At 44.2% G+C, this 16,109-nt stretch overlaps 1 protein-coding gene across 40 annotated transcripts in view; it reads right to left on the bottom strand.

Annotated features, from left to right (window-relative positions):
• RBFOX1 (RNA binding fox-1 homolog 1) overlaps positions 1-16,109 on the bottom strand; it is a 2,206,955-nt gene that overhangs the window by 121,592 nt on the left and 2,069,254 nt on the right. For all 40 annotated transcript variants that reach the window (XM_070063950.1, XM_070063945.1, XM_070063952.1 and 37 more), the window contains 3 exons: positions 11,057-11,110; positions 4,441-4,533; positions 2,671-2,731 (listed from right to left, as the gene is read on the bottom strand). In XM_070063950.1, the coding sequence (XP_069920051.1) occupies positions 2,671-2,731; positions 4,441-4,533; positions 11,057-11,110 (208 nt within the window). The remainder of the gene's footprint in view (positions 1-2,670; positions 2,732-4,440; positions 4,534-11,056; positions 11,111-16,109) is intronic.

Consider the following 16,109-nt stretch of genomic DNA (forward strand, 5'->3'; position numbering starts at 1 on the left):
TGGCCTTTGGAGGGTGAACCAACGGCAAAGGAAGACCTTTCTCTCTGTCTCTCTCTCACTGTCCACTCTGCCTGTCAAAAAAAAAAAATTGATACACAGTAACCATATATTTTTCAGGTTAAGTGTGGCCTTTCAACACATGTATACAATATGGCATGATCAGGTCAGGATAACTGGAATATTTATTATTATATATATAAAAATAGTATATATATGTATATAATTTTCTTATATTGGGAATGTTAAAAATCCTCCCTATTAGCCTTTCTGGACAGTCAGTTAGTTGCTGTTGGCCACAGCTACCCTCCTGCGCTACAGGGGATTAGGGGCGACTCCTCCTGTCCAGAAGCTGCACCCCTGTGTCCACTTGCCAACCTCTCTCCAGCCCCGTCTACCCCATGCTGTCCCAGGCTCTGACACCCACTGTTCTATTTTCTACTGCTTTGAGATCAACTTGAGGCTCCTGGCTTTAGTGGATCCAAGCCTCACCATTTTAGGAATGCGAGGTGTGAACCAGCAGATGGGAGCTCTCACTCTAATTTTTTTTTAAGTTCACAGAAAAATGAAATTAAAAGATGGGCTTACTTTGGTGTCAAAAGTGGTTGGCTCTGAAACTACTGAACATAAAATTGACCCTTGACTTTAATTCTTCTGCTTAATTCTTTAAGTATTTCATCTGCCACGTACAACTGAGATTAAAAATGGAAACTCCATATATTTTCCATTTGACAGTAATCAAATTAAATTATGATCTGATTTCATCATCATTTAAAAAAAATCATCTATTATTTTTCACTTTATGTTTCTGTGTGGGAGCAAACTGTTGAAATACTTACTTAAGGTATACTAAGCTGATCTTCTGTATATTAAGATAATCGAAAATGAATCTTGATGTGAATGGAAGGGGAGAGGGAGTGGGAAAGGGGAGGGTTGTGGGTGGGAGGGACGGTATGGGGGGGGAAGCCATTGTAACACATGAGTCATACTTTTGAAATTTATATTCATTAAATAAAAGATAAAAAAAAAAAAGAAAATACAAATCAAAGAAAGATATCTTCCAGTCTCAACTCATATGATAACTTAGCTGAAACCATGCTGTGCATCTGTTTATAATGTAAATTTTTTTTTTTTTAACAGGCAGAGTGGACAGCGAGAGAGAGAGAGAGAGAGAGAGAGACAGAGAGAAAGGTCTTCCTTTGCCGTTGGTTCACCTTCCAATGGCCGCCGCAAGTGGCACACCACACTGATCCGAAGCCAGGAGCCAGGTGCTTATCCTGGTCTCCCATGCAGGTGCAGGGCCCAAGCACTTGGGCCATCCTCCACTGCGCTCCCTGGCCACAGCAGAGAGCTGGCCTGGAAGAGGGGCAACCGGGACAGAATCCGGCACCCTGACTGGGACTAGAACCTGGTGTGCCGGCACCGCTAGGTGGAGGATTAGCCTATTGAGCCGAGGCACCGGCTTATAATGTAAATTTTTTTTTTTTTTTTTTTTGACAGGCAGAGTGGACAGTGAGAGAGAGAGACAGAGAGAAAGGTCTTCCTTTGCCGTTGGTTCACCCTCCAATGGCCGCCGCGGCCGGCGCGCTGCGGCCGGCGCACCGCGCTGATCCGATGGCAGGAGCCAGGAGCCAGGTGCTTTTCCTGGTCTCCCATGGGGTGCAGGGCCCAAGCACCTGGGCCATCCTCCACTGCATTCCCTGGCCACAGCAGAGGGCTGGCCTGGAAGAGGGGCAACCGGGACAGAATCCGGCGCCCCGACCGGGACTAGAACCCGGTGTGCCGGCGCCGCAAGGCGGAGGATTAGCCTAGTGAGCCGCGGCGCCGGCCCGTAAATTTTTTTAATTCATTAATGAATGCTTTCTGGCCTTGGTACTGTCCATTTCAATGGGTATAAAACTTTATTGCACTACATTCTTTTAAATTTTGGGGACAATTAATTATGAGGGTACACCAAACATTTATGGAAAATGGGCATTCTCTTTTAATTCCATTTTCACAAACTTTTGGAAACCATCTCAGATCTGATTACCATAGCAGATTATTCATCTTGAGAAGGACGAGAGAATAAAAATGGGTACTTTTAATAACTTCTCATATATACGTGAACTCTCTCTACGAGAGCATCGCCTTGAAGGTGTCTATGATACACAGTGACATCCTTACCTGGGTCACCTTGAGAGGAACAACTGATCCCCTCCTACACCCGTTGTACCTGTGGGACTGTCGCAAGGGCCCTTCCCAGCCATGGCGAAAGCCTGCTCCCTCCGGAGAAGAGTTCCAAACCCAGCACCACAGGATGTGGTCAGGCTTCCAGCAACAACTAGTGAGAACCAGCCAACCAGCCAAAAGAGCTCCACCCTCCTCTCAATTTACTATGAAAATCGCAAACTAAATGAACCAAACTAATTTGCATGTAATTCACGCCATCGCAGGCCCATGTGGGAGTCACCCTGCAGAGACAGGCCCACGCACAGGCATCCTTAACCCGAGAGCGACATTTGCCTTTGCTGTGGAAATCACTGAACTGACTCGTGCGTCTCACTGAGCAGGTCGGCAGCAGGGTCACAGGGCCAGGCTGCATCAAACACGGCTCAAACAGACTCCCTGGCTGGCTGACGTTACAGAACAAGACGTAGGGATACTTCTCGGGAAAGGCCAGTCTCCACTTACCATTTGTATAAGGGTTGACGGTCTTTTTATTTGTCATTACACGTGCTGTGGCATTATTTACCTATGTACATAGAAAACTCCAATGAACAAATATTCCAGGGCCAGCCCACAATCCCATTAGTTGCATGCATTATGACTGTGACTACTTATTAAAAAAAAACTAAAATGCATTTTAATTTATAAAAGGCAGTAGGTGCATAACAAAATCATACATTTTTATAATTACATTTACTTCATAACCATTTTAACTTACAAATCATTTCAATAAAGCAATGTCATATCATTTAAAAGTTTAATAAAGAGACAGTAAAAGCAAATTAAAAGATACTGCATAATTGAAGATTTAAAAGCATGCGTGTACTCCATGGTAACACAGAAACAATAAATATATTTTAAACATAAAGTTCATATGAAAGAACATGCAGTGGAGTAGAAGAGAGAAGAGACAAGGTACACGGGAACATAAATGTCAAAAAAAAAGGGGGGGGGACAAACAATTTTAGCCGTGTGCAACACTTTGGGAGGGAAGGACCATCAGGAAGCAACATCTAGCATTCAACACTGGGAACAAGAGCCTTTGTCATCGCAAGAATTAACAAGTCATTCAAGCTTTAAAGTCACAGCTAACAAAAGGATAAAAGAGAGGGTGCATTGTTTAACACAATATGGAGTTAACGATCTGAGTAAGATGTGCACCGGTCATAACTCAATCCAGTCAGTGCCTCCCAGGCTAGCTTAGAACGTACACTCAGTTACAGGCGTACCAATATCCAAGAAAGTAGAGCATCAAGAAAACTTAATACAACAAGTCAAAAAAATTCACGTGGTAGATATAGATATATGTAGAGAGAGATCAGCACTAAATACGTGAAACGGCAGATGGGCTTCACCACTTACCATTCACCACCATCGCCAGCATGGCTTTGTGTACAGTTACCATGGTTACTGAGAGTTTGGTGAGGGGCCTAAGCGTTACCGTCGAAGGGGGAAAATGAAAGGCAAAATATGCAACATCTTACTCCAAGGACTACAGCATTTTTAACTGGTTTTTTTTTTTTTTAAGTTTTAACAAATATGACCCTGTGTCTATGTTGAGGGAGATCCCAGTGGTACAAAGAACAGATTCTGAGCGTTAGAATTTTGGTCTTTATGTTTTTATGAGCAAGGGTCAGATATTGAACAGGAAATCCTGTTTGCTCATTTACAGAATCATCCAAAAACTGCAAACTTTCAAACTGGCTTCTCTTAAAAAAAAAAAAAAAAAATGAAAGGTTTACTGATAAAGACCTCTCATTTTTTTTTTTTTAAACAAATCCATCCAATGCTACTTCTTTCACAATTTGCTTGAATTTGAAAACCACTGCGGATCCCTCTTCAACCCTGAAGTGGAAAGATAAAGAAGCTGCTCTCCTGCATTTGGCTAGCTTTGTTAACACTGTCTACTCTTTGGAAACCTACTGCACCCAGTGATCATAAAACATGGAAAATAAAAGAACAAAAACAACTTTCCAATTAACCTTTCTTCTGTCTCACGTTTGCCATCCACCTTTCAAACCAGTAATAAGAATAACGTAACAAAGTAAAATTAAAAAAAAAAAGTAAGGCCATTTTTCCTTTTTATATATAAATATAAGTATATATATGTATATATAAACAATGAGAAGGGAATAGGGTCACATACAAGACGCCAATGATGCACCTGGAACAACGAATGAGCGTGAAGCAGACACTTATCAAAAAGAGGAAAAGGAAAATATTTTGAACATGCACCTCGATTTTACGGCCCTCTACCACGGTGCCGTGTAATTTCTCCCTCGCCCTGTCCGCATCGGCACTATTTTCGAAAGTTACGAAACCAAATCCCTGCATGCAGGAGGGAGAAGGGAAAACAACATGCAGATTATTATTTCAGTCCACGACCACTTGGCAACGTTCTCTCGCTTTAATTTCTATTTCTTGTCCTGGCTTCGGTTCTGTAACATGCAAATTAGAGAAATTATAAGAGTACTAAGATGTGCAATAATTAAGCGACAAATGTGAACAAGATTTTTTTTCTGTCACCAGTTAGCTGTAACCCCTGAAGAATTCAAAGAATGATACCAAAAATACCTTTCTAAATGTCACTACAGAAGAAAATAAATCTAACGAAAAGAAAATGAGATCAAAATAAATTTACAGTGTCTTCACAGAGAATAAAACGAAATAACAAGAAAAAAAGGGAACCACTTTCTTGACATGCAAATTAAAAATAAAATAAAATAAAACGTGTGCACAAAATTCAACAATGAATGCCAGAATCATCTAATATTGCCTACAGAGTCATGCCATGTGGTTTTAAGAACATCTCTCCTTCATGCAATTTTAGGGTTACTCAGATTTGTCAATTCTACAGCCTTTACTTCTCAAAAAATAAAAATTAAAAGCCTAAAAAAAGGAAAGACCTTTTTTTATAATAAATCTGAAAAACTCTTTGATCTAATAAACAAAAAAACATATGAAATGAATAGAAATAAACTTCAGTTGATTAATAATGCAAACAATTCAAGTAATGTTTTTGTCGTCATTCTTTCCCACCCCGCAAACTGCACACATGCTTATGAACTGGACAACTTCCCACCCTACTTCATCAACTTAAAGGGAACTGAAAACAAATCCTATGCTGGTATTTGATTGCCATATCGACAGGGAGCAACGTAATGAAATTTCGTTATTAGAAAGTCATTATAGTAATACTGAGTACTTTCTCCTTTAGTCACATAACAAATACCCCTTGATTTTAGCATTTTTACATTGTACTTCTAATATTTCAGTCTCAACAAACCCCACTCAACCCCCTAGTGACAAATTTCATCATCTGTCTTCACTGACTTTGTTCCTAAGAGGAGCATAGAAAATAGGACATTTTCAAAAACCCCTAAAATATGTGTGTATCTTGTTCAGAAATATACACCAACCTTTTGAACCATTCCAATGTAAATACCCAGCCTCTTCGGGTTCTCACAAAGCTGAGTGAAATATGCAGTAGGTTAGACTCCTGTTTGCACTGCGTAATACTTACATAAACGTGCAGACGGCACTCAGGCTAGTTAGGGATGGTATGATCTTCATTTTTACTCATTAAATACCCAGTCATTACCTAGTAAGTGCTAGGAATAACCAACTGGTGTTACCTCCCATTTCCACATTGGATTTCTACAGTGATCTCCAAAGTGGATACTTGGGCTGGCCAACAGACAATGTTCCAACAGCACAGATGGGCTGAGCCCTTGAAGACATGGGCTGTGGGTATAGCAAGTGAGGGCAAACAATCATTTGTCAGGACTCTATACAGAGAGAAAACGTTAAGGTCTCTACTTTGGAGCCTTGGTCTGAATTACCTATCATAATCTTTCTCACAAGGGGTTACGATTACGATGCACCTACTTGATTAATCTAGGACTGCATACTCCACATCAGTTATGCTTAGTCTTTATACACTTGTATCCATTTGGGGCACTCACATACAACTGCTAACTGAATACTTTGGAATAATAGCTCTTCAAAGGGGAAAAGCCAGATTTTTGGATTTTCCTCTATTATATAGCTCTATCTTCTTTCTGGTCAGTGTGTTCCAAACCTGGCTGCATTTAAGAAGGAACTGGAGGGCACTTTAAATATTGAGATTCACATGGGCTTTGCTGCATATCTGCTGGGTCAGAATCCTGGAGTAGAGCCCAGAAATTTGCAAAAAAAAAAAAAGAAAGAAAAAACAAAACTGAACTATGTGGCCCGGCAATGGGATATCCATGATCTGTGATACCGTTACGTACCATCTTTTATTCTGGAATAAAAGAATCTTTCCATTTCTGGTTTCCATGGGCTAATCCACAGAGCAGAGAGAGAATGCGTGGAGGATGGCCAGCTGACGGAGACGGCCCCAGTCACACGTCTGAGGCTTCTTAGCGATGTTCTCTTCCTCCCAGATCAGCCTAACTCCCTAGCATCAGTAGTCCTGCCATGTATTTAAGAGGTCGTAAGAGAAATGAGGAATTTGAATTTATATTAGCTCATCAGGCAAGAAAAGAGAGGGCACAGCCCCAGGCTAACAGATGGAGAACTGAGTGACACCATTGCTGTCTGTGGAGATGGCAGCCATAAACACTACTGCACAGCAAGCGTGTAGTCAGGTGAGGCTAAGCACCCAGCCCCAAGCCCGGTACTGTCCTAAAAGCATCTTGTTCTTCACTTCTGAAGCCAAGGCAAGCCTACTAGACTGAAACTAGCATTGTGTATGTCAAGCACAGTGGAAGAGAAGGAGCTGTACTTTGAATCCCAAGGGACACTCCTAAACTACAATGTAAACACCTACTCTATTCTTAAGTTCTTACATTGCTTTTGTAAAGGGAACCTACTGCTTATTCCAACAAATATTATCACTGTTTCTGATAGGCTTCTCTCCTTTTTTCAGTGGCTCAGTACTTCTCATTTCAAGCTGTTGGGATGACTATTTGAGATTCAGCAAAGTTGGAGTCAAAAGAGCCTGCTCTAGTAACAATTCTCAGACAATCAATTAGCTTTTCCTACAGGTTCCATCAGATAATTCTATCTCCCACCCACATGAGAAGTCACATGGTCTCCCTGATCCTAATTCTCATCTGGAGAGTTTTCCCTGACTGGAGAGATGCTGCCCTAGCCTTTCCGTTATCAGGGACCCCCCATATCACAGCAGGTGCGCAGCCTGCCTTCTGGTCAGAATTCCATCTAACCAAGTGGCAACTCTCAGTCCTTTAGGAGACTATAGTTTTATCTACACCTTAAAAAGGAGATCAAAATAAGCATATTCTCTCTCACCTTTGAGGAGCACAGGGTCTGGATGAGAGCTGATGTGTCAATGCCTTAAAAACCAAGAGTGCAAGAAAAGCCACACAGAAATGAATCAGGTACCTGTGGACTGGTGGATAAGAGACACCTGCCCAGAGTTTACCTGATGGAGCAGCAGAGCTGAGAAGAGGTACAATGCCACCAGAAAAGAGACATGAGTGGCTCTCCTGTCCTATGATGGATGACGAGATAAAGGCATCATTAACAAGGACTGTAAGCTGGACCGCCGGACCCGCTTCAATTGCTGACTTTAACATCTTCCTTTCAGGTTCTGACCTTCTTGTATCCTAGTTATTTGATCTTTTTGGTCTTTCATATTTGTAGGTGGTAACTTTCTTCTCTTAGATTCAATACATTGATTGCTTTATGTTTTAAACACCATCTCAGGTCCACCATGAAAGGATGAATGCCTTGGGGCCAGTGGCATCAGGGTGGGTAAAGTCTCCGCCTGCAGTACCAGCATCCCACATGGGCACCGTCCCATATGGGCGGCGTTTTAAGTCCCAGCTGCTCCACTTCTGATCCAGCTCTCTGCTGTGGCCTGGGAAAGCAGAGGAAGATGGCCCAAGTGCTTGGGTCTCTGCACCCGTGTGGGAGACCCAAAAGAAGCTCCTGGCTCCTGTCTTCCGATTGGTCCAGCTCCAGCCCCTGTGGCCATTTGGGGAGTGAATCAGTGAATCTTTCAAATAAATAAATAAATAACTCTTTAAAAAATAGAAAGGATGACAGCTGGAAGCATCGGGCAGGTAACTCATATTTCAAAGCAGGAACCTGTTTAGTCATCCTTACACAGTGCCAAGTAACTGGCCTCGGGGTCTGTTCCAGAGAGGAGAAACTGGTGCAAGGTGAGTTCCTGGCTTTCACGGGCCCATCCTGGTCCTGGCTGCCTCTCCAGCACCAAATGACAGAAACAAGGTCATAACCACAGTTCAGATTTCTCAACCACGGAAATGGAACTATTCCGCTAATGAGGCCTTTTCCTCATAAAGGGTCATCCCCAACATGGACAGTACGCCCAGGAAGGCTGCTGCCCCCACTGAGCAGTTCCCGCCTCCAGGACGTCCAGCCGAACCCGACCAGCCAGCTCCAGCACCTGCACGAGCAAACTTCCATCAGAGGGACTGGGACCCACCGAGAGAGTCTGTTCTCGATACTTCCTAATCCCAAAGACAAAAACCAACTTAACAAAGTGAGGCTCTGGATGCAGCAAACTTAAATGGACTTTTTCCTCAAGCCCCCCAGAGACGGGCTAATCATGGGAATGACGGAAGGAGGCTTAAAAATAGCATCACCATTGTACGTTCGAAATAGCAAACAAGACTCATCCAATGCCCCCAGAAACTGCTCTCAACAGGAATTAAACAGCTTTCTTCAACTGGCCAAAGTTACCAAACAAAATACAAATTAACACAAACAAATGCACAACATAATCTTTGGAGGCAGTGGTGCTACAGAGGGAGACAGACTCAGCACAAAACTGGCCAAAACTCCAGGTCAATTTCCACAACTGTGCTAAGACTTCATCCAGCCGGAGTGGAAAGGGTTTGCTTTGAGCGCATTTTTCTCTCAGCGCTGCTTGCTCTGCAGTATAGAAATCGTCTCTGTAATGATTTTCATACAAGCAGCAGAAGAAGAGTTAACTCATTTCTGCCCCAGCCTAGAGGTCAAACTACGGACATATTACAAGAATGACTGTCAAATATCTAAGTTATAGAAGGTTCACAAGGTGGCTGAATGAGCAAAACCACAGAGTATAATGGATTGATTTTTTTTTTATCCATCTGTCAGATCACAATATCATTTTGTCTATAAGAGAGAGAATACTGGAATTTTCTTCCCTCAATTCGAGCAACATCGTCCTCTTGAGTTAATCGTAAACCTACTTAGGAGGGAGGCAGGTGCAGACTGTGGAAGGAAAGATAAATGCAAATATTTGATTCATGGGGAAGAGGAGGTCACAGACCCAGGGGAGCTGGCACCATGGCCTGTGACACATTAGGCGACACCAGCAGTGCCTGGGAGCCCTCCTGGACCCCGACGCATCCCAAGCTGCTTGTGTCATGGAAGTCTTGTGGCCCAGATCAGCACCTCCTTGGACCTGGTGAGCAATTTCTCTCTATCCCTGCCTTTACAGTCTGATCAGGCAAGCAGACGGGAACTTCACATTCCTGACCGTCTTGGGCAGAGGACAGAGCCTTCCAAAGTGTTCACCAGCAAGTTGCAAAGGCCATCGCCCCATCCCTTTCCAGCATTGCTCCCTGTTGTCACTCAGCTTCTGCACACAGGCCCAAAGCTCTGTTTTCAAGAGAGATTAAGGGGGGCCGGCGCTGTGGTGTAGTGTGCTAAGACTCTGCCTGCAGCGCTGGCCCCCCATACGGGCACCGGTTCATGTTCCTGCTACTCCTCTTCAGATCCAGCTCTCTCCTACGGCCTGGGAAAGCAGTGGAAGATGACCCAAGTGCTTGGGCCCCTGCACCTGCATGGGATACCCAGAGGAAGCTCCCGCTCCTGGCTTCGGCTGGGCCCAGCTCCAGCCACTGCGGCCATTTGGGGAGTGAACCAGGGGATGGAAGACCTTTCTCTCCGTCTATAGCTCTACCTCTCAAATACATAAAAAAAAATACAGAGAGAGAATTTGATGAGGCTGTTGCATTTTCTGTGGGTACAGGAGTATGAGGACAGGGGTAGTCTGTCCTCAGGGAAAGGCCTGGTACTTGTCTACAATGCAGACATGGTGTGTGAAGACGCAGATGGCTGGGTCCCGGGTTATTAGTTTCTGATTCAGGAGGTCTGGGGCACTTGAAACTGTGCATTTCTACATTTCTAACAAGTACTGGGATGAGGCTGATGCAACTAGGCCAGGACCACACTGACAAAACCCTGACACACAGGAGGTTTTTGTCCCCCTTTCCCACCGGATTTCTATCCTGAAGCTATGAGATTCCTTCCAGACAGTGCCTCACTTTTCCCAGCACTTCAGCTTGGGAAAATCCGTTTACAATTTGGTTTCCTAAACCAACCAACTTGCAGCAAGGCAAATTTCCAAACGAGGCTGGGTAAACATACTAAGGAATAAAGTCACATTCAAAAGGTTGGTGTATACAAATCTTCTCCCCTGCAACCCAGGAAAAGAACTGCACTTTATTAATACAGAATAATCTCATATTTACCTGCTCTTCAGACTATCAACTCACTTTTTAATATAAAGAACATAATTATCACTGAAAAACAAAAAATGTAGCAACATCATTATTTTTTTAAGCATGGGTAATTTTCCTCTGGAAGCTTGCATATATATTATGTTTATATATGTAGCAAAATCCCAGGAATTTTAAATGACCCCCTAGACATTCTTAAATGAGCCCCGTGTGTTTCCCAGCGTTTTGGAAACTGGAGGCAGTGCCTGCGTGCACTCCCAGGGGAGTGTGTTTCACAAGGCGCTCATTCAAACAGTGCAGTTGTTTCCCTATCCACAGCCAACACGTTACAGAAGCTACGCAACTCTAAGGTGAATTAAGTGGCTTACCTTTGAGCCTCGCTCATTAAAAATAATTTCAACATCTAAGATTTTACCAAATTGCTGCAAAGAAACAGAAATATCTTATAAGCAAGCAGAGAATGGACATACATCACACTAGAATACTGGTCATTGTTCTCCAAGTCAGAATTGTCCTTTGATATCAAGGAAATATCTTTTATGTTCTGCCCTTGCTAAGAGGTGTGCTGCAAACAGGACAATAACACAAACACATGTCTTTTCTGCTTGTTGTGGATTAACCCATCATGTGACACGCACTGTCAAAGGTCAGGTGGAAAATATTAATCAGGGAGTTGATTCTATGTTCCTTTCTTTATGTGTGCATGATTGCTTTCCCAGGCACCGAGCAGCCAAGATTACAAATGGTTAGTGTACACAGGGAGCCTCCTGCACTAGTCTACCAGCCACTGGGAGAAACACCCTCGACAAGGCGGGCGTCCACCGAGAATATGATGCTGAGGGTCTGGTCAGCAGCAGCCAGACCACGGGAGATAAGCAAATGACACAGAAGCAGGTTCCACTATCCAGACACCCGTCATCGAATTCGAGGTCTCAGAAATCTCTCAGGATGTGTCTCTGTGTTGTTCAAGAAACAATCTGTAGACAGTGACGGTGAATAGGCTCTGTAAAAACTGCAAAGTTTTAGATGATAAATAAACTGGATAGACAAATACAATACAGACACCCAGTTAAACACACATATCAGATTTTTCATGCAAAATCTGGGACACATTTATACATCGTACAATATTTTCTGTTTATCTGAAACTCAGATTTAATGAATCCTTTTTTCTTTTCTGTTAAAACTGGCAGGCCTGGTGAGAAACACACTTCTAGTAATTCCTAATTCACACCTTAAAAAACAGAGCATGGGCTCTGAAACTCAACGTCTGAGTAATCCAAAACCCGTCCCCGGGCTGGGGAACCCTTTTAATTTTCTTGGGTCTCGGGCAGCAGAGTGGGGATTTCATGAGCGTGGCGTGCACGGCCTAAGTGCAGGTGGCAGGAGGTGATGACAACTGTGCCACGTGGCTGGGCAGGAATAAGATGGGAATGTCTTCTCAATGAAAAATGACAGCTGATGCTCATTTTAGTGCTTAAAAAATGGAGCAGCGTCAGGAAACATTTCCATCTCTTGTGCACTTTATTTTGAGCTTCTCTGTTGCTCCATTGGCTTTTGGATTCCAAATTTTAATGCTTTTTTGATCGCCACAGGACTGTGTGTTCTGCCTCTCTCCCTTGGGCGGGAAGCAGAGGAAAGAGAGGGTGACTAGGGCAAGGCCTGGGTGGGACAGAAAGAGAACTCACAGAACAGAGACATGGGAGGGAAAGAGGTGTGGGTGACCCATCTGAGCACCTTGTTCAGTCACAGAAAGCTGGGAGACCAGAGAGCTGAAGTCAAGAGGTTCCTACTAGCATTCGAGAAAAAAAAAAATTGGGAACATACGGAGGCTATCCTCTGGAACATAAAAAGAAATCCACCTTCCTTGGAAACATCAAAAACAGGCATATGCCAATTGCACAGAAACAGCCCCAAACCATGCAACGTAATGCTTCTGACAAGGGGTAAAGTTCTGACTATGGGATAAAGCAACCCAGAGCTTTGAGCCCCAGGACAATGCTCACTCCTCAGGATGTGCACCCTGCAAGGGCAAGAGCGCACACACTCGCATTTTTCTTCCTTGTCAAACAAAAGTGGCTTATCTCACAGTGAAGTAGACGGCAGCTCAGCCAGAGAGCGGACATATTGCTGCCATGGACCACGGAAACAGGAGTGAGCAGGCAGCTACCACACTCTGCAATTTGTAGGCACTCAGCTATTCCTTTGGTCAAGAGAATATTCTTTTACAGAGCCCTGGTTTCGGGCATTGAAAAATCACTTAAGAAAGAAGAAGAAAACTTTCAGATTTGGGTAAGGGAGGGCCTGCTGTTCCAAGATGAGCTGCATTTCCTAAGACTCCTCCAACTCTGTGCACTCCTCAGAAGCAGAACTTGGATATATCCATCTCAGACGGTCCATGCAGGAGCTGTTGTGTTTATTTCAGGCATAAGGACCTAGAGGCACAATGTGTATTCATGGAAGGATTCACTGCAGGGGGATTCTTCCAAACCCACAAAGCCAATGTCATCTATGGGACATTTTCTTGGCAGGGAGTCAACACGCAAACACTTCCTTTAATATAAGATCTGGTTGAGAAAGAACCAATCAGCAAGCAAGGCTGGCATGTGTCATCCCCCAAATGAGACAACGACACCAGATGCCCTGGAACGGCCTCACGTGTTCCCCGCTCTGGCAGTCAACTTGGGGTTGATGGTTCTCAAAGGCGGGGAATGAGTGCCAGAAAAATGCTGATGTCAGCCCCACTTCTGAGACAGTTGTGTGCTGTATTTATAGTATCAACAGTTTAATTGGGAAGTTCGCTCCTAATGGTATAAACACAGCTGGCACATTTTCAATTTAAATAGACACTCTCTCGCAGCCTTAACTAGCATTTGTTTGCTTAACAGCAATGTTCAGTGGTGTTCAACAGTCTCAGATCCACGCAAGGGGTCTCAATGGCTGCATCGAGAACAAAATCCCGAAGCTTAAAGGCACGCACGTGGGCAAATATGTACCAAACATTTTTAGACACTCTCAGATCAAATAATATTTCTCTGAAAAACTGCGAAGGATGCTCAGCGGATACAGCCTAGCACAGCACATGAAAGCGAAGGTTAGTTCCAAGAGTGTGCACAGAGGCTAAGAAAAGGCATCAGCCCAGTTTTTCTTAGGGTCAGCTTCATGTTTGGAATGCAGAAGCAGGAGCACCATGCTGCGTCCTTAAAAATGACTCCACTAAAGCCGGCGCCGTGGCTCAATAGGCTAATCCTCCACCTTGCGGCGCCGGCACACCGGGTTCTAGTCCCGGTTGGGGCGCCGGATTCTGTCCCGGTTGCCCCTCTTCCAGGCCAGCTCTCTGCTATGGCCAGGGAGTGCAGTGGAGGATGGCCCAGGTGCTTGGGCCCTGCACCCCATGGGAGACCAGGAAAAGCACCTGGATCCTGGCTCCTGCCATCGGATCAGCGCGGTGTGCCGGCTGCAGCGGCGGCCATTGGAGGGTGAACCAACGGCAAAAGGAAGACCTTTCTCTCTCTGTCTCTCTCTCTCACTGTCCACTCTGCCTGTCAAAAAAAAAAAAAAAAATGACTCCACTACTCACATATCACAGTAGATGGATCTGTGCAGTAGCACCGCCTGGAAGTCTATTTTATTTCTAAAGGAAGTCGTCTTGAAAGCTGCGTTTGCATGTGTTTTCCCTGACAGTCAAGAGGGACCAGAGCAACTCCTTTTCCTGCCCCCAAAGGGTCTGTATGTTAACGAAAGCAACACTGTGCATCAACAAGGGTATTGTACAAGAGACTGAGCGCTGTGCAGCAGTTGTTTCTGGAAGCAACTCCATGGGCTGTGTGTCCTATCAGAGATCTGGGTATGTTACAATCCACTTACATAGCCCATAACCCAGAGGTATTTTAACTACCGGGTTAAGTTAAGTATTATATTCAGGAGCCGTATACTGCAACTAATTTGGTGGGAATCCATGCATGCTCCTCATGGCGCCATCAAGAGTTGGAACGCAAAGGAGACATGCACTTGTGCTCGGTTCCTTTCACAAAAACAGAGACTGAACGAAAGCAGTTCTCACAAGATGTTTTTTTAACAAGGCTCTGGCTTCTGCTTTTCATATGGTAGCTGCCTGACTTCTTCCTCATGGACTGTTCTACCTTAAAGTAAAGAAAGAAAAAAAGAGGCCGGAGCCGTGGCTCACTAGGCTAATCCTCTGCCTTGCGGCGCTGGCACACCGGGTTCTAGTCCCGGTCGGGGCGCCGGATTCTGTCCCGGTTGCCCCTCTTCCAGGCCAGCTCTCTGCTGTGGCCAGGGAGTGCAGTGGAGGATGGCCCAAGTGCTTGGGCCCTGCACCCCATGGGAGACCAGGATAAGCACCTGGCTCCTGCCATGGGATCAGCGCGGTGCGCTGGCCACCGCGCGGTGCCCATTGGAGGGTGAACCAATGGCAAAGGAAGACCTCTCTCTCTCTCTCTCACTGTCCACTCTGCCTGTCCAAAAAAAAAAAAAAAGAAAGAAATCTAAGATGAGCTAAAAAACGTATCACCAAACACTGGAATAAATGCTTCCCAACGAAGAAGCTGCAAAGAAAACAAAGTGTGTGTGGGGAGAGGTAACCAGATTTGCAATCCTAGTGGAAAAATGGTAAAGCCACATTGAAAAATAAAATACAAAAACAGCAGTAAAAAATGCACTTGCCATCACCATTAGGCGAGCGACAGCTGCAAACGCTGTACAGGACTTACTCATGGTTAGAGAAGTTCCTAGGAAGCTTCTGGTAATGAGGAAAGGGAGGTTACTGTTGTATCTTGGTTTTGCTTTTGACTTTGAAATTCCTGTGACTTTCTCTTGACAAAGGAGGCACAGGGAAACAAAGCCACAGAGATCCTTGTGTTTTTCTCCATAATCATCCTCATTGGAACCTTGGCCAAAGAGAGGGAACAAAGACAGAGAAGCACAACAAAGCAGAGAAGTCCTCTCATGTCCACGGGATGCAAGGAACACCTAACTGGGGTGAAAATGCATTTTCTTGCCATAACCATGACCTGAAAGAGAACATTCCCTCAACTCCAGTGTGGGGAGCCAATCACACTGCTTCAATGCGCTAAGCGCACCCAATGTATCCTACAACAAAAATGCCTTTGCAACCACCACTGTTTGGCCAGAACATTTTTAATGTTTAAATCCCATTACTTTAGATGATGGTTGTAAACCAAGAAGGCGTCACAGTTTTGGCAATCAATCCTCATGTGCTGGGTAATTTTCAAAGAAGAAATTTACACACACACACACACACACACACACACAGAAGACACAGATGCTATTTGTGATGAACACAATTCATTTCCGTGTTACTGAATGCTTGCTGCATTTTCTTAATTGGTATCATCTTTCCAAATGGGTACCTTAGCGGTTGCTTGAAAACCGTAACTTTCA

Source organism: Oryctolagus cuniculus, chromosome 19, assembly GCF_964237555.1.
Source record: "Oryctolagus cuniculus chromosome 19, mOryCun1.1, whole genome shotgun sequence".
NCBI lineage: Eukaryota > Metazoa > Chordata > Mammalia > Lagomorpha > Leporidae > Oryctolagus > Oryctolagus cuniculus.